At 42.9% G+C, this 22,132-nt stretch overlaps 1 protein-coding gene across 13 annotated transcripts in view; it reads right to left on the bottom strand.

The window, feature by feature from the left end:
* LOC146718893 (bromodomain adjacent to zinc finger domain protein 2B-like) overlaps nucleotides 1-22,132 on the bottom strand; it is a 67,956-nt gene that overhangs the window by 4,772 nt on the left and 41,052 nt on the right. For 2 of the 13 annotated variants that reach the window (XM_085457169.1, XM_085457151.1), the window contains exons 4-33: nucleotides 21,181-21,372; nucleotides 20,918-21,079; nucleotides 20,262-20,458; nucleotides 19,947-20,159; nucleotides 19,093-19,719; nucleotides 15,959-16,712; nucleotides 15,234-15,503; nucleotides 14,640-14,700; nucleotides 14,411-14,519; nucleotides 13,448-13,549; nucleotides 12,663-12,885; nucleotides 12,073-12,165; nucleotides 10,622-10,683; nucleotides 10,282-10,347; nucleotides 9,525-9,590; nucleotides 9,263-9,307; nucleotides 8,982-9,014; nucleotides 7,009-7,074; nucleotides 6,546-6,686; nucleotides 5,962-6,216; nucleotides 5,375-5,598; nucleotides 3,903-3,977; nucleotides 3,594-3,825; nucleotides 3,439-3,501; nucleotides 2,896-3,040; nucleotides 1,741-2,564; nucleotides 1,394-1,646; nucleotides 1,096-1,251; nucleotides 752-912; nucleotides 416-639 (exon numbers count right to left, since the gene is read on the bottom strand). In XM_085457169.1, coding sequence (XP_085313295.1) covers nucleotides 416-639; nucleotides 752-912; nucleotides 1,096-1,251; nucleotides 1,394-1,646; nucleotides 1,741-2,564; nucleotides 2,896-3,040; nucleotides 3,439-3,501; nucleotides 3,594-3,825; nucleotides 3,903-3,977; nucleotides 5,375-5,598; nucleotides 5,962-6,216; nucleotides 6,546-6,686; nucleotides 7,009-7,074; nucleotides 8,982-9,014; nucleotides 9,263-9,307; nucleotides 9,525-9,590; nucleotides 10,282-10,347; nucleotides 10,622-10,683; nucleotides 12,073-12,165; nucleotides 12,663-12,885; nucleotides 13,448-13,549; nucleotides 14,411-14,519; nucleotides 14,640-14,700; nucleotides 15,234-15,503; nucleotides 15,959-16,712; nucleotides 19,093-19,719; nucleotides 19,947-20,159; nucleotides 20,262-20,458; nucleotides 20,918-21,079; nucleotides 21,181-21,372 — 6,094 coding nt within the window. Of the gene's footprint in view, nucleotides 1-310; nucleotides 640-751; nucleotides 913-1,095; nucleotides 1,252-1,393; nucleotides 1,647-1,740; nucleotides 2,565-2,895; nucleotides 3,041-3,438; nucleotides 3,502-3,593; nucleotides 3,826-3,902; nucleotides 3,978-5,374; nucleotides 5,599-5,961; nucleotides 6,217-6,545; nucleotides 6,687-7,008; nucleotides 7,075-8,981; nucleotides 9,015-9,262; nucleotides 9,308-9,524; nucleotides 9,591-10,281; nucleotides 10,348-10,621; nucleotides 10,684-12,072; nucleotides 12,166-12,662; nucleotides 12,886-13,447; nucleotides 13,550-14,410; nucleotides 14,520-14,639; nucleotides 14,701-15,233; nucleotides 15,504-15,958; nucleotides 16,713-19,092; nucleotides 19,720-19,946; nucleotides 20,160-20,261; nucleotides 20,459-20,917; nucleotides 21,080-21,180; nucleotides 21,373-22,132 lie in introns of all 13 variants that reach the window. The other 11 variants (XM_085457099.1, XM_085457089.1, XM_085457141.1 and 8 more) reach the window with 10 other exon arrangements.

Raw genomic sequence — 22,132 nt, forward strand, 5'->3', positions numbered from 1 at the left:
AGGGTAAGTGTATGCTGAATAGCAGGAGCTGTAAGTAAGCCTATAACTGAGGTTGCTGATGCACAACACCATGCAGATGATTTTAGGGGGAAAAAATGGCAGTGAGTGGAGCCCCTCCCACACAAAAAGCTGCACAAGACAAAAAGGAAAAAAAAAAAAAAAAAAAAAGCAACAGGCAACCACAAAAATCTGCTGTGAAATCAGCAAAGACCCTCACCCTTTGAGTAATATGGGAAACAAAAAAAGCACACATAGAGAGAGGAAAGGGTCTTAGTGGGAGAGTGGGGAGCTGGTTGGAGAAATGACCTACCCTTCCCTGTCAGCACTAGTAGATGGGGCGGGGGCAGGGACAGTGACCGTACCCACATTATCCAGCCTGATCTGAATGGTGGTACCTAAGGGGCTCCTCAGGTACCTTCTCTCGATGTTGCGCTCCAGATCAGCCAGACGTGTCACTGCAATGTCCAGCGGGTTGTCCGGGTGACGCATCACCCCGCCCTTCTCTCCCCGCTCCTCCAGATGCTCCTTGGATTCCTTGTCTCCCGTGTTTGTCGCCGAGGCCGTGGATTTGGTCAGGGGCTTGTGCTCGTAGTACACCAGGTCCTCACGCTCAGACTGAGGGTCCGGGTACGTCCAGCCCTGTGAGAGGAAATGAGCTGTTGAGTTTATTGGCCTCTAAAAAAAACATAAATTTCACAAACAAAATATGTAGAAATATTTGTGCTAGTGTGTTAGTGTGTTACTATTTCACCTTAACCTGCAGGCTGGCTGCGGTGACCTTCCTCTCCAGTTCCTCAACCTGCTGCAGTATAGCGATGTCCATTTCCATTGCTTGCTCCTCAACACACCAGCCCCGCACCGACTCCACACTGACCTGGCTCTCCTCCAACTCATGGAGCTCAATCATGGCCACTAGATAAATTACACAGCAGACACATGGGTTAGGCAGTGAAAGACAGTTGTTCATATAAACTTCAATAAACCTCACTGATACAGTATTAGCAATTTATTGTGGGATTATAAGGAAACGCTTCTAAGCATGAATGAATCTGAGGCACATCATTATGTGCTCAGAGGAGCTGTTTCCAGACTTACCGTCTCTGTGTTTGGTGCAGACCTGGGGGATGATCTCCATGTATTTCTGCATTTGTCTCTGGAGGGCCTTCTCTCTGATTCCTCGGCTGTGGAGAGCATTGACAAGAGCCCTGAGCTCTTCGATGTCAGACACCCGCCACCAACCTGTCAGCATCTCTGAGCACACGGGTGTGAAAGAAAGAAGATGTTTTGTTCAGTTAAGACATGTTACAGTCAAATCAAACTGGGCTTAAGTAAGGATAGCATTGGCTGATCTCATTATATATATATACAAAATAATACATCGAGTGTTGCTCACCTTCTGGGATGGGTCGTGGCGTGGCGTGGTCGAGGGATTTGGGCATCTCCAAGGCGGGAGAGGGCATAGAGCAAGTTTTCTCAATGCGAGGTAAAGGCGATTCACTTTTACTGGAGACACTTGCTGCTGTGTTGCCCTCTACAGAGTGACTTGGCATGGGGCTAGGGCTGCTGCACAAAGGCAGGCCGGGACTTATCATTCCACTGGGCCAGCTTGCGAAAGAAACTCCTAGCAAAGAGACACCTGACTTAACCTGTGGAGAAAAGAGGGACAATAGAGGGGTGAGGAAGGTGGTAGTGCACAAAAGGAAATATAATAGCAACATGTTTACCAGCCAGGATTCTCACCTGCAGGGTGGATAGTGGGTAGCTGAGGATGCCAGTTGGGTGGTGTGGGCTGGCAGAGGCTGAGGCAGCAGAAGGGGTGAGAGGGAGAGCAGGGGATGGAGGTGGGGATTTGGGTCTGGCTGGGGTGGAGGATGCCTGAGGAGACACACGGGGCGGTCCTGGTGGTGTTGTGGTGAGGGAGGCGAGGTCACAAGGGTTGCGAGGGAGCAGACTGAACCAGTGCCCGCTCCTTTCTGTTAGCACTCTGAGCAGCTGGTCGTTTGCTTGGAATGAAAGGTGTGGCGATGGAGCCGGGGATGAGGTTGGAGGAGTGTTCCCTGGGCTTTCACGTGCAGCTGGCAGGCACGGGGCAGATAAAGAGGATGAAGCCAGGTGAGGGATGTTTGTTGTGTCGTTAGCAGTCACCATGGAGGGAGCTGTTGCTGCCGCTGTTGCAGGCTCGAGGGTATTGTGAGTGGGGGAGGACGCTGACATAGTGGTTGTAACAGGAGTGCCTAGGGTACTGCCATTCTGTCTCACATGGGGACTCTCCTTGTCTTCTGCCTTCACAGATTCTTTTCCAATGTCCTTGCTGACTTCTCTGAGAGCGCACAGCTTGGTTACACAGCCTGGTTGCTGGTAGAAGAGGGTCGGGGAGTTTTTCTTCCCCTCGTGTTTCTTCTCCTCCTCTTTTTGTTGCTCCAAGTCCTGTGTTCGAGTGCTCTGCCCATCGAGGTTGGTGGGTTTCTCCTTCTGCAACTCAATCTCTTGAGGTTCTTCTTTGACCTTGACCTCCTCTGCTGCTCTCCTCCTCCTCTGTCGCTCCTCCTCCAGTTCCTCTGGAGCTGCAGAAAAAAGGAGAAAAACGTACTCCAGTTAGAAAGTGAACTACTGTAACACTGAAACTGGATCCTGATTATTGGACATTACACTAATTCGCTTGCTTTCGGAAGACAGGCAGAGCTGTGTTATTAGTGTTGACAGATGCTATCTGCGTATTTCACTCGGCAACAAAACAGCTGAACATGCAGCTACACGAATTATAAAAGGTCTTTCTTTGTCTTCTTGCCGAGCATGTTACCATTACACATTCATTTTCCAAATATTCTCTCAGATAAGCAAAGTGAAGCGTATACGTATTCAGGAAAAAAAAAGTGGGCGGTGTACTGCAACAACCTTCTCCACTCTCCATGGCTTCAATGAAGACCCCTCCACAGTGGGGCAGTACCCAGTATCGGCGGCGGTACCGATCCTGTCCATACATCATAGAGCGTAGGGAATGGGATATCTCATACAGCTTTCTTCTGGTCTGATGATGTTGCTGCAATTGTACAAAACATACATGGAAATTACAGACCTTCAAAAACAGAAGAAATCTGCCCTACCGGTTTTTGTTTTTTTCTGTGCGACATATGAAGCATCACATAAGATGCTAATGAGGTCATTTATCAAACTAATTAGTGCCTTCATTAGTAAACAGACCTATGGCAACACAAATATCCACACAACGTACAAATCACATTGTAGTTTTCGACACATTTTGCAGCTTGAATTCCAAAGTCTAGCATTGCAGGTGTCTGACGTATTACTTCTATTGCAGCAGGAGATTTTTCTTTAATCTCACTTTGTATATTCGAGTATATCCCACATTAACTGGATCAATCAAACACTGATTTTCATGCACTTTAAAGCATTTAAACGTGTTCAAGAAAGACATACCTTGGCCATTTTTTCTATTTGCTTCTCCAGTTCCTCGACACTAGTAGCATGGTCAACTTCATCCTGATAGAAGGAACAAACAAATACAGGAAATGTCTTTGAGCAACTGCACAAACATTTAGCTTCTTATAATGAAGCTGGCTCTATCACCTTACCTCATCATATGTCTCCACTTTTCTAACCTTCTTTAGTTCTTCCTCCTCCTCTTCCTCCTCTTCCTCCGGTTGGTCGTCACTGTCATCGTCGTCGTCGTCGTCATCTTCGCTGTCTCCACCCAGTTTCCTCTTGCGTTTGGTGGCCGAGGATGGAGTGCCAACAGACTGGTTCTCTTCCACACCCATGCTGGCTTCCCTCTTTCCAGTTCGTTTGGCATAAATGGTTCTCAACCTGTATAAGGACACAGGAGTTTAGTCTGACCTAGTATGGAGAACAAAAACATTATTTTTAGGGTTAAGAAATCTTACTTCTTCAGTTTTCCCTCCATAATAATCTTGTCTTTCCTCATATTTGCCATCTGATCCAGGTTCTTGTCAATCTCACTGCACGAGGAAACACAATTCTGTTAATTATAGCTGTGGCAGTGTACATCCATTGTTTTAGGTAATCTCGGAAACTAATAAATATAATGAGTAAAAGTTCATGGGGGCTGGCTACCATTCACAGCTCAAAAAAAAGCTTAATATAACAGCTGGTATCCCAGAGCACAAATTAATACTTTTATTATTTCCCTACAATAAAAAGGACTGCAAATTACTGCTCCCTGCTGCAGCTTTATTAATTGTTCTCCACCGTATCAATAAAAAAATAACATCACTGGCTCAGATATAATTTCAGCGTTAAACAAAATAAAACCACATATACAGCATTAACTAATTTTTTCCAGTGTGTGGTTGGTGAAAAGGACTGTTAGATTTTTAATTTTGTCTCAGAGGAAGAGACACATCCTACACTGACATATGGTAATGTGCAAAAGTCTTCTTTCTTTTATTCTATTGAAACATGTGCAAACATACATAGAAAAACGGTGTATGAGGCAACAACAATTCTAATGAATGACCACGTTTATTCATTCTTTAACACAGCGTGAACTCTCTTTGGCAGATTTCTTGTCATTTCTTTAAGTTGTCTTTAGGAATAGTTCTCCAGGCTTCTTGTAACACATTCAAAGTTAATCTTTGGATGTTGGTTGCCTTTTGTTCTGTTCTCTGTTCAATAATGACTAATGTTGAGATCCAGGCTCTGTGGAGGCCAATCCATGACTGTGTGTTTTTCGAAGTATGCTTTTACTGCATTGCTGGTGTATTTGGTGTCACTGTCATCAAAGATTATGCTGCTGCCCATCACATCCTTTCCTGATGATACTGCATGATGGATGAAAATCTTACCATACTTTTCCGTGTTCATAATTCCACCAATTTTGGGAAGGGCCCCACCAACACCATCACTTCATCAAACCCGTTGACACTGATTTTCAGTCTAGTTCTTGTGTAATTTGGCAGACCATAGCATTTTATCCCGATTCCTCTTTCTTAAAAATGGCTTCTTGACAGCCACTCTTCCACTGAGACCTTTTTTGATGAGGCTTCAGTGAACAATAGATGGATCAACTGAAAGGCCAGATACACCCCTCAGGTCCTATTCCTTGAGGATATGACTTTCAGATACTGTTCATTTTCTTTAGATAGTTTGTTTGGGGATCACCTTGTTGATGCAAAAAATACTATTTTATGTCATTAAAGGCGTGTTACCTTTGTCATTTAACTAAAAATAAGCTGCTAGTCTTTTAGAAACCCTGGAGAATTATTGCTCAAGACTACTCAAATAAATAAATAAAAGAAAGCTTGGCTCCTTGGAAGTGAAATATGGAGTATTTCCACAGTATTGTGCAAGACTTTTGCACAGTACTGTGAAGTACTCAAAGTGGTCAGTTACCTACCTGATGACAGCTTTGCTGCAGGCCAGCTCATTAGCCAAGAACCCCAAAATTGAGGCCTTCTGAGCAGGCGTGTGAGCCTGAAAGGCCTTTGTCTTCAAACTGAGAGCCAAAGGAGCCAGATCTGTATTTCCACAATGGGCTCCCATGTACATCTGCAGCACCTCGGAGACATTATCTCTGTTGATGCCAACGTTAGTCAGGTGGTCCCCCAGCATGGTTTTTGTCTAAGGATAGGGAAGTTGATGATAGCAAATAAATTATATATATATATATATTTTTTTTTTAAATAGATGAAAATGTACCCAAGCCTTTAACCTAAAAACAAAAATATCACATTGCTAGTAAAGGCATGGAGGCATCAGCATTTAAATAATGTCAAGTCAAGTGTAAAAACACTGATTTTGAAGTCATTCTAAATGACTTTGTGCAAGATCTTTATAATCCTAAAGTTAGTCCTAAATGTATATGATAAAGCTACATATGGTGGCATTGTTAATGTTTTGTATCTTATGGATCATATTTACTAACTTGATTATGTCTCAGCTACAGTCCTAAAGCAGAATCAGTCAGTTCAAAACGCAGCTCACCTTTTGTCCAGGTGGCAAACCAGGATCACAGACTGCCAGAGAAAGCAGTTTGACCAGAAGGTCTTGAACTTGGCCCATGCTGTCCCCCACATTAAGCAAGCCCTCCTGTAGCATTCCCAGCGTGGGCACATCCGTGTTCACATCGAGTCCCAAAACCTTTCCAAAGCCTCGCAAGAACTGCATAAGCATCAGGCAGTCCGACACGGCACGTCCTGGTAGGATGAGTCCGGGAATCCTGGAGAACTCAGGGAGAGCCTGGATGCAGCAATATCAGTAAAATTATGACTCTTTTTGCTCATATTAGGATCGATTAGTGAAGCTAAGAAAAACATGTGCGTCACATGTTATGTGTATGTTCTCAAAATAGTAGTGACAGCTTAGTTTGTGTATTTTGCAGTATGTTATTTTAACCACTTGAGGGCGCACATTTCCACATAAAAATATTCAGTAACGTGGTCTCAGGAAAAACAGTCCACTCAATAATAATAATAATAATAATAATAATAATAATAATAATAATAATAATAATAATAATAATAATAATGATGATGATGATAATAATTATAATAATAATAATAAGATACCTTATGATCAGACAGACACATATCTTCATTTGGTTTCTTCAGTTCCCTCGCTATCTCCAGCTCCAGCCTCCGTTGCTCCAGTTTACGCTCTTTGTTCAGACGCTTCTCATCCCTTTTCTCCTGCCGCAAGCGTTCACGCTCCTAGAGAGTCCAAAATTCAAGGGAGCATTAGGAAAGAAAAATGTGTGTGTGTGTGAGAAAACAGACAAGAAGGTTTACTTGACTTTGCTGAGCTGTGTTAGAATTCAGCCTAATGCTGCTGTGCATTCAAAGGAAAAGTGCTTGAGGGCCAGAATCTTTTGACTTGGTAAGTGTGCAGAAAAAAAAATGAATGAAGGGAAAGAGCGCACATAAAGGAGAGGAAGCAGGAATCCATCGAGGGAATAATGACTTAGGCTCTTTTTATGGAGTGGACTGTGCGCCCGTGTGTGTTTCTGCATTTATTTGCGTGCATATGGGCTACCTCTGCTTTCTTGCGAGCCTCAACAGCCTTCATCAGCATTACATGTTGCCTCCTCCTTTCCCTCTCCTAAAGGGGCAAAAAAAAAACAAAAAACAGGCAAACATTAACAAGCACACGTTGTACATACAGTAGTCAAGGCCAGCCTTAGTATAATTGTGCATTAATGTAAAACTGTGATGCACTAAATTCAGTAGAGGCACCATACTTGAACAAACACAGAACAATGCTTCACATGTATACACTTTCACATGTATGGTGGAAGCATAAGTGAAGAGTACAGTAGTACAATGACAACCAAAAAGCAACACATAGATGCGGTACAAAATAGATGTGATGACAGGCTCAAAAAGAGAAGCAGCTGGAATCGGTGACGGCGCCTCTAAACTAGAGCTGACACAACAAAAGCAACAAAACACTAGTTGCCGGAAGTCATCTGACATGCCACATGTCATTAGAGTTATGATAAAAACAATCAATTCTGCTACATGAATCAATGATATCGCCTTTTTTGGGGGGGACACATCACACCTGTAATATTTAGTAGGGGGTTATAAAGAGGAATGGATTGTGAGGTGTAACTACAAACTGAGCAGTTTCACTTCAGTGGTTTTGGCAGCTTAAGTGTTAGCACAGTATGTGACTGCTGAGGATGAGACGTCTGTGTTGTTCTTTGGTGCATGATACACAGTCTACTGCCAAAGGGCACAGGAATCACTGGTGACTGACTATCATTTTATTTGATCTCTTAAGGTTTCCCGCTCCTCCATATCAGGCTGTCATTCCCTCTGTGATCCACCAGAAAGACACAATTGCCACTATTAGGGCTTGCCAAGGACATTTCCAGTTCTCGCTGACTAAAATGGGCTGTTTTGTGAGGACTGTTTTGTCATTGTGATAAACAAAACAGGCTAGATGCCAAGCACTCTGCTGCAATATTTCTTTGTGCTTATTTGTTTGATTTATCTACAAATGGAAAACTTGAAAAACGACAGAAAGCCTGTGGCATTCAGCTTCTTCCAATTCATCAAAAACAACGAAGACGTTAAAGGCTTTTATGATAATAAACTGCAATAAATCAAGTGCGATACGGCCACACGAGACAACTTTAAACACATGGGATTAAACGCGCTTCCTAATTTCAAACACTGTAGTGCACGTGAGGTTGATGCAGTAATCGGCCTGGTCCACGACAGGAAGGCGAACCTTTAGATTCAGCTGCGACTGTGTGTGTGAGTGTGTATGAGTAAGAAGGGCTACAAGCAGGAGAGCCAGGCTAAAATAAAAAGCTACATAGAACCATACAGTCCCCATGGTGAAGATGATTGTATTCTTGTTCTGTTTTTTTCCCCCCCAAAGGTCTTTTTTTTTTTTTATTCCAAGGTGCCCGCACCAAACTGGTGGGAAATCTGCCTGTAAGTGTCTCCACCATGAAGACGAAATGACTCTCAGTAGCTGTTTTCATTCATTGTGCAGAGTATAGGAACAGTGAATGACAGAGAGGCCGGGATGGGGCAGGTTAAAGTCCAGCACTCTGTGGACTGCAGAACAGATGCACGGACGAACAGACACAAGCTCAACGTCTGAGCCGAAATCGTCAAGCACTCACGGGTAACACAGGCTACTCCAATACAACAGTTAGACAATGTATGTGATGGATGGAAACTCCTCGAGCGCACTTTGAGACAGTGAGTGTGGATTGGCTAGCAGTCTTTGCAATGCATTCTGAGTAGAAGGGGAGGATGGGGGGAGGGGGAAAGAAGCTGCCTGGCCACCGTGACAGGGTCAGTTGTCCCTCAGGACGAGCAGATGGAGGCAGCATACTGACTCTTTCTCTCTTTTGTTGGTTTTGCTGGAAAGCCATGCAGAAGAATGTAGTATGACAGCAGCCAGTGCTACACTTAATGCATTGCTATGACAACCATAACACAACCAGTTACACGATGCAGGTGTTAGATGTACAAAAATAAACATACCCATACCATATCTAGTCTATGCCTCTCCAACTCCTGGCAGAGAGAGTTGGCAAAATATTATGGAACAGAAGTAATATCCAATACCAATAAGCAAGGCGTTTTAAACAGAGAAATACTCACGTACACACACTCACGCATGCCTATATTTAAATTCACAAAGTATAAACACATCCACACACGCACACGCACCTTCAAATTTTTATTCAAGTCTGAGGTAAATGGTTTTATTCAGCAGTAACTATGAGGTTCAAGAGGCTCAGTAAGTTGTTTAGAGTGCCTACCTGTTGTTTGAGCATCTCCGCTTGCTGTCTCCTCAACTCTTTCTCCTTGAAGGCGAGAATGAGAAGATGAGAGAAAAATCAATATGCTTCCATTGTATTAATATCGTGAAAAGTACAAATACAGGCTGATGGAAAAGCCCCACAACACGGTAAATGAATTATACAATTCAATGAACAGGATTTTTGAAGACAAATGAATAAATAAATAAAGGTATATCACAGTTTTCCATATTTTTTCCAAGAGTTTCATTTGTAAGCATACCTTTATACGCTTTTCAGCCTCCAGTATTTTGGCGTTGGCGGCTTCTTCCTTCTTTTTCCGTTTGGCCTTTGAATAAAGATTAAAGTCAAGAATCACGGAGATGTATATCATTCAGGCACATCAAGTCCAATCAGACTTGAGCTCTGCAGCACTTTAACTGATTGTTTGCAGTTTTCTGGTTTGAGCAAAGATTTCATGCTCCTGAATGCCAGTCAAATTTGTAAAACACAGCAAATGAATAATGTATCTCTTTAACACGTAATTGTGAAAATGTTGAAGCCTCCTGTTAAGAGTGGCTTGCCAACCGTGTCAACTCAAAATTGATTTAGTCCTGCTAAAACACTTTGAAGCTCCTACAGTATAATTGTGTGGCCCTGCATATGTGTGTGTTTGTGTGAACGTGTCTGCATCCTTGGATGTGTGTTTGTGTGTAGAAAACGGCACCTTTTTTTCCCCCTCGACCCACTTATGCTAAACTGTTACTGTTGTCTGATGAAAAAAAAAAAGACTTTTCTGTCCAATTTAAATAAGGTCTGAAGAGGCAGCAACAGCCATTTTAATATTCAACAGCCGTCAACCAAGACCAATTTAGCATTAGTTCCATGTGGAATTATGCCTAAGAAGACGCAACTCCCTCCAATGCATGCTGCTGTTCAGTAATGAGCTTTAGGAAGATTAAAACACTATAGACTGAGGGGCTGTAGCTATCCAGGAATGTTCTGCTTAATCAGAGGTGCTGCTGGATCAGATTCTGTACCTCCAAAATTTGCTGCGCTCTGAGTTCCTTCTCCATCCGAATTTGCTGAATACGCTTGATCTTTTCCTGTAAAAAAAGAAAAACATAATCTCTTAATATTTTAGACATCCCCAGATAAAATCACTTTCCAACCACTCTATTCCAATTGGGCCGGGCAGAAAGTCACAACAACAAGTTTAGCACTACAAGTAATAATGGTAATTGAAAAGTAAGCTTTAAAGGCTCAAAAAATAACAATTCAACATTTCCCGCAGTGCTCACAGGGAGTGTGTGTGTCAGGACACTTAGATAAGGAAAAGACGGGAAAAATGCAGTCAGCACACCCACAAAGAAGACCCACCTGCTGCTTGAGAATCTTGATCTGCTCTTTCTGCTTCCTTCTCTCCTCCGCTGCCATGATAGCTACAAGAGTCAAATCAGTGTTACATCAGTGTCTAGAAAAGTGACCTATAAAAACACGGGCTTCCAACTGTATTCATATCTGAGAGACTTGGAGTTGTTCCGCTTTATTTATTTAAGAGGTCTCGCTGAAATCACAATGTATTTTTTTTAGCAAGGCACGGAGAAATTCAGGGACTAAATTAAAACAGAGTACTGTAAAAATAAGGCCGTGACTCGAAAACAATCGACATGCATAGACGACCTCTCAGAGCTCCTGGAAGGAGCTACAGCTACAGCTCGTTCCAGTTTGAAAAGTTATTTTCCGCTTTCATTTATTTGCTTGCTGTCTGTAAACATTAAAACTTGGCCCTGGCTCCTTGTACGAGCCTTCTTCGGTCTGTTGTTGTGGTTATTAGCACTGAAGGGAACTAAGGGTGTTAAATATCCCAGCAGCCGATGCTCTCTTCACGCCAGTAATGACCATCCAACTTTTTCATCAAACTCACAGCAGTAAGGTGGATGAAAATGCTGTCTTGTTTAACAAACTGAATGGCACTGTGATTGGCTTTGTTTAATGCTTTTAAGGAGATCTCCACAATCCAATATAGACAGTTTGGGGGATTTATTGTTTATTACTGTTGTCAAGAGACAAACTGGAGCCCAGCTAGTGCCCAGATCGCCCAAGACATTCTGATCCATGAGAGATCAGCAATCATCGCCCCAACCTAGCTAATCAGTATTCAGAATTACCTTTGAACTTGCAGACAGATACATACACATGAAGGAAAACAAGCTGCCTCAGCGGATTTCTAAGCATTTACAATACTGGACTGCATCTGTCAGATATTATGACATTATGTACAAGGTAAATATCAGCGGGCCTAACATGGATCCTTGAGGGACAAATTCATTAACAACTGGCCCCACACAGATACACAGCAGCTACAGGGTACATCCACAGTTAAGTCACAAGTGGCTGGTATTCATGTTTGGGTCACTCGTGTCAGCACATTTACTCGATGGATTTGAGCTGTCTAGTTGGAAAACTTAAATTTAAAAAATCTAAGTGATCTTCGGGATTGGGATCAAAATCGTTTTCCACTGTTTAAATGTTCTGGTGCATTATACATTTCTGAATGTATAACATGTCTAGCTACATCTCTGAATTTAAGCGAGAGCTAAGCAAACAGTCTTGAGATTGGATGCAATAAAGATTAGAGGAGAAAGAAGATTAAAGCTTAAAAAATGATGAAAACAGTTTTGAACCTACATGCAAACAAAGGCTATACAAGCAATATGAGTTCTTGCTGGGCTTTATACTCTGTTGATTTAGATCAAAGTAGTCTGAAGTGACCGACTGACCAATTAAATAACCTCCGCCAGCATGTTTACAGCCCTGTACTCGCTTACCTTGCTGTTTCCGAGCTTCTTTGGCTGCACGTGCCAGCGCCTGCTTTTCCAGTTTTCTCATCAGTTTCATCTGTGCCGCCTGACGGGCTATTTCTGCAAAGTGGAAACAAAAGTGGTGCCGGTGAGAAACCTCTGTAGTTGTACTGCACATATAAATAACTGGGATCGTTCCTAAGGTTTCATTTATAAAGTTTAGCAATTGCAACAATAAACTTAGAGTGATATATTTATCCGTTAGCATTTTTAAAATACTGCAATACATGTCAAATATTTTTTACATAGGTAGGGCTGAAAAATCAGGTTTGCAGGGCTTTGCTAAGCAACACAAAGGCACAAAAACAAGACATGTTAACAATGGTGATTCATCTTGACAAGTAATTGTTGTTAGTATTATTCAGATAAAGTAGGTGGCTCAAACAAAAAAGCCTGACAAAAAAACAGAAGACAGAAAAAACTTGTCCTTGTGCTAAAAAAAAAATATTTGAAACTGTGACCCCTTCGCTGTCGTTAGCTACCCGAATAATAGCTGGTTGATGAATGGCACACACACTTATGACAAACATATTTCAGGGCTCATTTCCTCTGCTAACCTTGAGCCTCTAGTTTGCGCAGAAGTTTGACCTGACTGGGACTAGGGCCCTCAGGCGCCAGTGGATCGCCTACATTAGGGGGTCGTCCCTTCCTTCGTCGGTTACCTTTGGCACCTTCGCCTGCTAACTGGCGCTCCGAATTTGGGGGACGACCCCTTCGGCCTTCCATTGCCAAAATACGAGGTATGACCTCCTCCTCCTTCAACAGGCTCCACTGTAAACCCTGGAAAAAGGGACAGAAAATAAAGTAGAGAAAGAGAGATTGGGAGGGATGTGGAGAGATGCAACAGTGAATGACTTGCCAGCATGAATCAGTTCATGTGACTAAAGGACAATTAAATCATTAGTTGCTAGGCTCTGCATTCAGCAGAGACTGAAAATGATATATCATTACATTTTAAGTGATTCACAATAAAACACAGGCTAAATAGCAGATTAAATAAGAATTCTGTTTCTCTTGCCCCTCAGCACTGCTGTATTTCTATATTAGCACTTCCTCTATTCTGCTTCCAATTAGAAACACACATCCATTTCCTAGTTTATCTCTTTGTGTCACACACTGACATTACATGGAGTATATCAGTGGTCACCTGTGGAAGTAATGTCAGCTGATTATTACATTTCTCCATGCACAGTGCGAGGTCTATGAACTAGGACTACTGAGGGCTTTGGCTGATTCCTACTCATGCCCTGACAGTGACTGCTGCATGAAGCTTTGCCTGCCGCTAGATGAAAAGATGAAGAGGGATCAGGGAAAGAGAGAGAGAGAGATGAAAGGCAGTCACCTGGGGTCCTTCTCTGGCTTCATAGAAGTCACCAACCCTTATCTTTGCACTGAAGCTAAAATTATCACGCGTGATGCCACTTATTCCATTTCTGGATAGATACTACAGAAGAGAAAATAATAATGGCGTTGGTTTAGGCAGAAAAAAAAGGAAAAATGTGAAAATTAGCGACATTGAAAAGCAACTGGGAGGCACTAGATGGAAGGGAGTCTACGGTTACAGTGCATCGGTGCAGTGCTGCTAATCTTTATAAAAGCCAGGGGACAAAAAAAAAAAAAAAAAAAAAGAGCAACAGCTCTCAGGAGGGAAAAATGGTTCTGACCTTGGGGTGCACAATTCAGGCCCTTTCTTATTTATCTGTGGCATCGCCAGGCTTTTACTGCCTACTGCCTGCCTGACTAGCAGCGAGTGGATGTTACTGCATGGAGTTTTTTTCTTTTTTGTGTGTGTGTGTGCGCGTGTGTTTGCACGACAACACTCAAAAGGCAGTTCAGACAATCTGTGTGTTTGTGCTTTTGATGAAACAAACAAAGAAGGCCGCAGGTCATATTAAATTGTACAAATGGGGCCAAAGTCGTGCATCCCAACACTAACCATTAATCATTCGGCGGGGAGGGAGAAGGAGAGGTGAAAAAAGTGGCACAAGAAGTGAATCTAAGAATATCATCTGTCACTATTATGGTCACAGAAAGCAGGGAGGGTGGAGGCATGGGGTGGGGGTTTGGAGGGACAGCTGGAGCAGTAGCATAGATAATATAGAACAAATCCTGATACATAAGCATTTCTTTGAGCAATGTGGATGAGCGGTTTTGCTGTTATTAGAGGGGGGAAAAAATCCTTCCGTGATAAATCATAAACCATCCCGCAGTAGTCGCTGTTACAAACAAAACTGCTCATCTTTTTGCCCAAAAGAATCTGTATCACGGATTCAAAGCGTGCTGTGAGGCCATGAGGCCCAGGTACCTTCATCACATCTGGGTACTGCCTCAGTTTCTTGCCACAAGGGGCATAGTAGGCCACCTCGCCCTGCGGCCGTCCAGCCACCGATTTGATTCTAGTTTCCCTCCGCCACCTAGGTTTGGGAGACGGAATAAATAACACTATGTTAACAAAAACAAAAAAATGAGTACATCTGTGGCTGAAGCAAAATGTAACCCGAGTGTGTTTGTTGAAATCTGTCACTTATACGTACCCTAACTCCAGAGGTATCATCAACTCCTTCTCATCCATCACCCTCTTCCGCTTTCCTAAACCTGTGGAGAGATGGTTTAAGTTCAGATTTCCTTAACTTAAGAAATTTACTAACACCATGTCTATGGTATATATATTTACACACATTCATAAGTGTGAGCACAAAACACACATAAGAGAAAATGTCACTTAGAGTAGATGACTGGAAATGTCTGCTTGAAATATTTCTGGCAAGCTGCACTTATATCCTATTTCCTCTGATCTGGGTAATCTCTTTGCATTGAAAAAGGCAGAAATCAACCTTGTTGCTGTACCAAACAAGTTGTCGAGGCTCTCGAGCATGGCCCTGCAGGACCTCAGAGCTCTGGGTAAGCTAAGACAACCAACTGCTTTCTTCCTGCCTTCCTAAATGTAACAATCACTTCATATGAGGCTGATGGGAATATACTCCCTCTGGGAAAAAGAATTTACTCCAGCAGCATACTACAGTGTTGTTTGTGAGACTGAAAAGATCCAGCAAGAGAGAGCCTACTAAAACTCATCCTTCACCTCTTGCATTAATACTTTTCCCAATGCAGCATTTTGAATACATTACCTAACGGAGAGGCTAGGCTGCAGGAGGAAGAGCCTGGAGAGCTGTGATAGGCCAAGGCACTGGAGCTGGTGGCAATGGTGGGAGTCTTGATGACCTGGAGGTTGAGTGGTGAGCAGCTGGTGGTGGTGTGATTCGTTGAGGTGTTCAGTAGTTCTGGGCCTTTGGTTAGCCTGTGGGGAGTCATCTCCTTCTTAGATGATCCAGATGGCAGCAGCTTTAACTCCTTCACCTTCTTCCCAGAGATGTCACTGTCCGAGTTGGTGTCAGACTCTGAAATTGGACACAAGTGTGCAAAGAGAGGTGAGGAGTTAAAAAACAGAGAGGCATCAATTCACCAAAGTGGATTAGCATTTAATATCTTTTTTTAATGACTGGGTTTTTTTTTTATTTTCTTAACTGCACAGACATAACCAATTATTTGATTAGTTCATCTGCCAAAACAAATTAAACAAGTTATTTTTTTTGTTCAAGCAAAAATGCACACTATTTAAGAATCACAGCTTCTGAGCTGTGAGATTTTAACACTTTTCTTTGTCCTATATGATAGTAACTTCAGCTTGACCTGGGTTTCCTCTCCAGCACTGGTATTAAACTTACTGACTAATCTAAATAATTAGAAGAGTAATCCGTAATTAATATAATGGTTAGCTGTCAGCCCTGATTTTTATCTTTAGCTCCTTTTTTTAATTATGAAAGTTACATTCACTGCCGTAGAAGGTACCAACCTGACAGACTATCATCTGAGTCCTCTTCATCCTCTTCCTCCTCAAGATCATCATCCTCCTCATCATCATCATCTCCTGAGTCATCAGATTCCTTGTTGGCTGGGAGCCCAGCTGTGGGGTTACATGTCCCAGGGATCCCCACTCCAGGAATTCCAACTCCAGGGATACTAACTCCAGGAATCCCAATCCCGGACTCTCCTCCTCGAAACAGATCTACTAGAGACTGCACCAGATGGTTCTGAGAGAAGCCCTTCCAGGCAGCTAAAGGGTCTGCTTGTCCCTGTCCCTGTCCTAGCCCTGGTGTCTGTCCCTTCCCCTTGGCGGTCTTGTTCTTTCTGGATCCATGGCCTGTTGTAGCATGGGGTGAGGTAGTGGAGGGCTGTGACGGAGGCCCAGCCTGGCCGGCTGCCTGGGTCCTGTTTGCCCCTGTGCTCAGATTGACAGGCATCGACCCAGCATCAGTGTCACGCTGAGGGGACTTGCTTTGAGAGGCAGAGTCTTTGCGAGGTTTGGAGATGAGGGCCAAAGGTGCGTCCTGAGTGGTGCTTTGGATGACTCCATTTGGGTGATGGGGTTCAGGGAGCCCCAGCAGGGCACTTGAGAGGAAGAGGTTGGAGTGATTGTTCTGGGGTGGAGGAGGCGGGACGAGTGGCAATGGCGATGAAGACAGAGATGTCCTCTTGGGAGATTTGTTTGGCCCCTGCTGCTGCTTCTTTAGCTCAGCTGGGAACGTCTGCCCTTGGGACATGAGAGTCTGGGAACATAGGAGGAGGAGAGAGGCAGAGAACAAGGAGAGGTATGGAGTCAGAGGGAGGGACAGAGAGGGAAACAGAATGGGAACAACAAAGAAAGGTTAGGGAAAAAAACAGAAAAGAAATGGGACAAAGTAGAGTTGCTTTAGCTGTCAGTTCACATCACTGCTGATTGTTTGAGCAGGTGACAAAACTACAATGCTGAACACTGGTACAGTTAACTGTGTCTAAGCTTCTTTTAGGGAAACAAAAAGAACATAAATGCAATAACCAAAGGCATTGTTCTCGGCCAAGTTTACAGAAAAGAGACACTGTGTATCTCTCTAAAATTGTAATTACTTGTCTGCACATTTGAAAAGCTCCATCATCATTATCACCATACAGCTAGACATGTTTGCCTTTTGTTTTGGCTTGTTTTTTTTATTTTTATTTTTTTCATAGCGAGGACCAGCTTGGCTCAATCGGTGTTTAAGCAAAGGCAGGTTAGACTTTAATGTTGCACTTTCAACTGGATGTGATATGAAGTGAAACAAATCAATTTCACAGACCATGAAATACAGTAACAGTGCTGAAAACCACAGGGGGAATTCGGCTTGCTGTAAACTTCTCTATACTGGTAAAAACAAAAAGGGAAATGAATACGCTGATCCCAATAAGTTTAGCTTATTGATCACGGTGCTGTCGTTCATATTTCATCTGGAGAAATCGAATTTGTGAAGTGAAAAGTACAAATGTCAAATTTTACAGCATTTCATCTGAAATCAGGAAACCCATAAATAATACAGTGGAATCCGTGCACAAGCAATGGTTGCCTCAGGAAAGTAACAAGACTAAAGGCATTATCTGTGTCATCTCTACAGGAGTATGCTAAACGTACCCAATGCAAATTAGTCAGAAAATTCTGAAAAATCTGATTTAAAAATTTTAAAGTTTAAAATTTTAAAAAGTCAATGTTCATAAAAGAGGAGATTTTAACTTAATAAAGCATGCTTGGCCAGCATCCACTGCAAACTACTGGCTGCGGAAGTGATCATCAAATAAACCAACACACTATGAAAGCTGGAAGGAAATCTTTATCAACATACGTGCTAACTTAAACTGAAAGGTCTCCTGTGCTTTTACTATAACACTGTAGGATAACAGTAAAACTCCTGCATAAAAAATGTTTTGAATACTTCTGATGGTCAGTATAACTGGCAATTACCCCTTTGTACAAATATCATGATTCACAGTAGCAGCGATGACAATAAAGTTTGATGCAAGCATTTTTTCCTCTCGCCACATCATAAGAGAAACTCGTGACATTCGCACAAAAGATAAAAAAGAAACTTCTGGGTAATAACACGAAATAATTGGAAAAACTAGCATAAAGCTACCATAAAGCAAACACTTTGTGCTAGGGTCTACTTAAAAGAAACTCACATATATTCCAAAAGATATTCCACTATTTGGTGTTTTGCACATGTCAGCCCCAAAATCCTTAGAGTTATTCATTTCGATTGAGATCTAGTGACTGTCAAGATCACAGCATATAATTTCACATCATTTTCATACTCTTCAAACCATTCGGTGATGCCTTCTGTCCCATCGAGTGAGAATTGCCATCCTATTCAATTTGTTTTAATGATAGGATAAAGATAACCACTCACAGCAACTTTGTATTGACTCACAGTGACCTTGACGTGCCCTCTAGAAGGACAAGTGGACCACAGTGCCAGCAAATCCTTCATACCATAAGAGGCTGAACAGATTCCCTTACTGCACAGAATCAATCCCCGTTTTTTTGTTTTCCTTTAATTTGTCACATTTGTATCCAGATAGCTTAGATGTTTAGTTGTTGTTCTATGACAATCCCAGTGCAAAAGTAAAAAGAGAAAAAGAAAAAAAGTAATGCATCTACTATACAAAACAAAGATGCTGACTGATGTCCATTTGCAGCTGTGAGATTCAGCTCCAGGCCATGTTAATTTTGATGAGGCTGTTTGGCACTTGTTTCCCTTTGATATAAAATCCCAGACTGGTATGTAAGAGAAACTGTAACAGTTATGATTTTCTTTTTAATTGACTGCGCAGCTACACTAACAGATCTGTAGCCGTCTGGAAGCTGTTTGGATTCTGTCTTAAAAAAAATTTGAAAACAGCCACCAGATTTTTTTTAAAAAAGAGAGAGAGAGGCTGGTTATGGTATGGTAATGATGAGGGAAAAGAGATAAACAGAACTGCAGATCTGACTGCGTACTCAGCTCCACTGAATAATGTCATTATTGTCAATTTGTTATTAGTAACTTTGATCAGTAAAGCGGAGTGTGAAGCAATATTTTTCTCACAGGATACTGTGTGCGTAAATGACATTATTTAACTGATGTTATCAGGCAGGCTTACCTGTCGCAGCCTGAACTCATTGATCTGCGCTAGTGAAGCTTCCAAAAGTTTCCTTTTGTTGGATTTGGCGGTGCCAGAGACAGAGTGCTTTGGTGGCTTCAGTGAGGACTTCTGGGAGCTTGTTAAAGATGAGGTCAAACCAAAAGGTTTTGGGGAGGTAGGCATCGGGAGAGTCGAGCGGGGTGGAGAGGGAACTGAGAGAGGCTTAGGGGAGGAGCAGAGGGAGAGGGGAAGGTGCGGAGGGGAGTTGGAGGGCAGCAGCTTGGGAGGTTTGGGCGAAGCGGTGCTGGACGGTGCCTTTGGAGATGTGGTGAGAGCTATGGGGGAGGAAGACGGTGACGACTCCCTGCGGGGTTGAGTGAGGAGTGCCAGGGGCTTTGAGTTGGCAGCCAGGCCAGTGGACTGGATCACACTAAAGTGTTGCTGTGGTCCCTCTGTCCGGGACCTGGAGCTGTGAAGAGCCAGCGGTGAGGTTTGGGACAAGGCGGGAGGAGAGACAGAGCAGGGTAAGGGCACAAGGGTCGGGGGATTGGAGGGGACCTTTTGGGCCTGGGTGCCTTTCTTTCTGTTGGCATCCCCAGAGAGTGGTCTGTCATTCTTTGCAGTTCCAGTGCTGGGTATCAAAACCTGGTGCGGGCATGAAATAAAGAACTGTTTGAACAAAGGCTTTCTCTGTGGTATGTGATAATTTATTTTAATTCATTCAACATTGTGGGCACTATTTTAGTGAATGAAAGCACTGCGCACCAAGTGCAGTCAAGTGCACCATGTGGAGCAGCTGAGGGCGCAGTGGCCTCCTTCTTTTCACCTTCACTTTCCTAATGTTTTTACTCATTTTAACTTTTCCTCTTTACCTTTGTTTTCTTCTTTGTCCGCTTCTCTGTGTCAGACAGTTCGCTGTGTTTGTCCTCCTCTTCGTCGTCCTCGTCATCGTCATCATCGTCTTCATCATCCTCTGCTAGGTCTTCCAGATCACTGCTGAGGGACCCATCACTTGAGCTGTCTGATGATGTGCCTGATTCACTATTGCTCACCACAGAAGTGTCAGCTGTCTTCTTCCTTGGTTTCTGAATTGAGAAAAAAAACAAAACATTGTAAAAATCAGCTTCACTATGCAACACAAACTGGCTTATTTCAAATTAAGGAGTAATTTTGATCTCAGCACTGACCTTCTCTTTAGGTTTCTGAGTCGTCTTTTCCACCATCTCTGTGGGATTGTTCTGAGGGCTGCGACGCTGGCTATTAGCAGGATCTGAATTTTTGGTTGGCTTGGTTGGTGCCTGAACAGGAGCTGGACTCGCAGAAAAGCTCCCTGATTGTGTGACAGGAGGGCAGGCCCCGCTTCCATTCACTGCACCATTCACCCCTAGAAACACAAATTCTGCTGTATTACTAATCAGCTTCATCTCTCCTAAGAACTTTCCAACAAGCGATAATGGAATATGTGGAACTAACAGCAGATTGAAATAAGGCTAATAAAAATATTGATTTATACATGTATCTCATCTAACATGCGAGCTGTGCGAGGCACAAGCCCAACACGAGTGGTTTACATAATAAAAGATAAATTAAAAGATACTGTGAAATTAAAAGAGTGCCAGAAACAGAGATTACGAGAGCGAACATGAGGGAAAGAGCGGGGAGATAGAGGTTAACAGAATCACTAAGTGAGGACTGAAAGTCATTAAATCTGGCTCGAAAAAGAGAAATCTCATCATAGGGCAAAGTGGATTTAGGTTGTGGAGGAAGATGCACAGATAGTGATTATGGGAGGGTTAGGGGGAAGACTGAGCAATGAAAATAAGCTCCCAGGACAGCGCTGTACCTTTAGGTGCAGCATGGCTATTCTTGCCGGGCATCCTGATCGGAACAGGACTGGCGCTGTGATTGGACTGAATGTGAGGGGCGAAGAATGGGGGAAAGCCGATGAAAGAGGGGAGAAAGGCAGCAGCTCCCCGTCCATGGGCTTCGGCAGCTCGCCACCACTCTGTCGGGTCAGAAAGTAGAGGAGAGGAGACGAGAGGAGAAGATTAAAGGTATAGTCCCCTTAACCAACTGCTACCCACAATTCAAATGTCATCCTCTTACCAGAGAGGGCTCCTAGTTGGGGATGGGCAGCCAGAGCAGCTGACATGCCTAGAGAGCCCAGGCCTCCAAACTCCGGCCTGCCTGCTCCGGCAGTGTAGAGGGCTCCAAATGCTGGGTGGTTGACCAGAGGGAAGGCACTTGACAATGTGGAGCCAATGAAGGGCTGCTCTCCTGCTGCTCCAAACAGACGGCCTAAGATAGATCCGAACCAAGAAGGACATGTCCAAATGTTTTAAAGTACACTACAAAAGGGTGTGGATAAGAGCTCAGTGGCACAGTGAAACAAAGCAACAGGTGCAGAAATGTTTTCACCATTTGATCTAATTTTAAGTTAAAGATTGACATGTTCCCTTTACCAGAAACTGTCCTGTAAAAGGAGAAATGATGCACTTCCGCCAGATCTTCAGATGTTAAAATAAAACAAAGTAAGTAAACAGCTGTTAAGAGGACAAGTTGCTAATTCGTTACGGGTATTATTCTGTTCCTGATAGCTGATAGTATTAAACAGCTTTTTAAAGCAGTTGTTTCAGTTTGAGATAGTGACAAACAACTCCTATACGACAGGATTAAAAGATGAATTCCACGCAGAAGAATAAATTTTGCTTTGAAGTGACAAAAATGCTTAGGACTAAATTTTTCTACTTGTACATATTTAATACTTTGTGTTACGTAAAGTTCAATTTTGACATTACTGCACAGCTGGTTTGACAGTTATTTATTACACCTTACTGCCCTACTGTTAGCTCTGTGTATGTTTATTTGCACAGACTGAGAAGACTATTCTCAATTACATCTCTGAGCTCTTGATGTAGGAATCGACAGAGTGTAAAAACTAGATTTAAACAGCTTTTGAAGATGTCGCTTCTTATCCACCTGACTATAGAGGAATTAAATACAGAACAACTGCCTTCTGAGTGTGTGGAAGAATTAACTTCAAGTTTTGCTTTCACAA

This window comes from Copadichromis virginalis, linkage group LG1, assembly GCF_057382275.1.
Source record: "Copadichromis virginalis isolate Kocher_CV1m ecotype Utaka linkage group LG1, C_Virginalis_male_GT1.1, whole genome shotgun sequence".
Classification (NCBI taxonomy): domain Eukaryota; kingdom Metazoa; phylum Chordata; class Actinopteri; order Cichliformes; family Cichlidae; genus Copadichromis; species Copadichromis virginalis.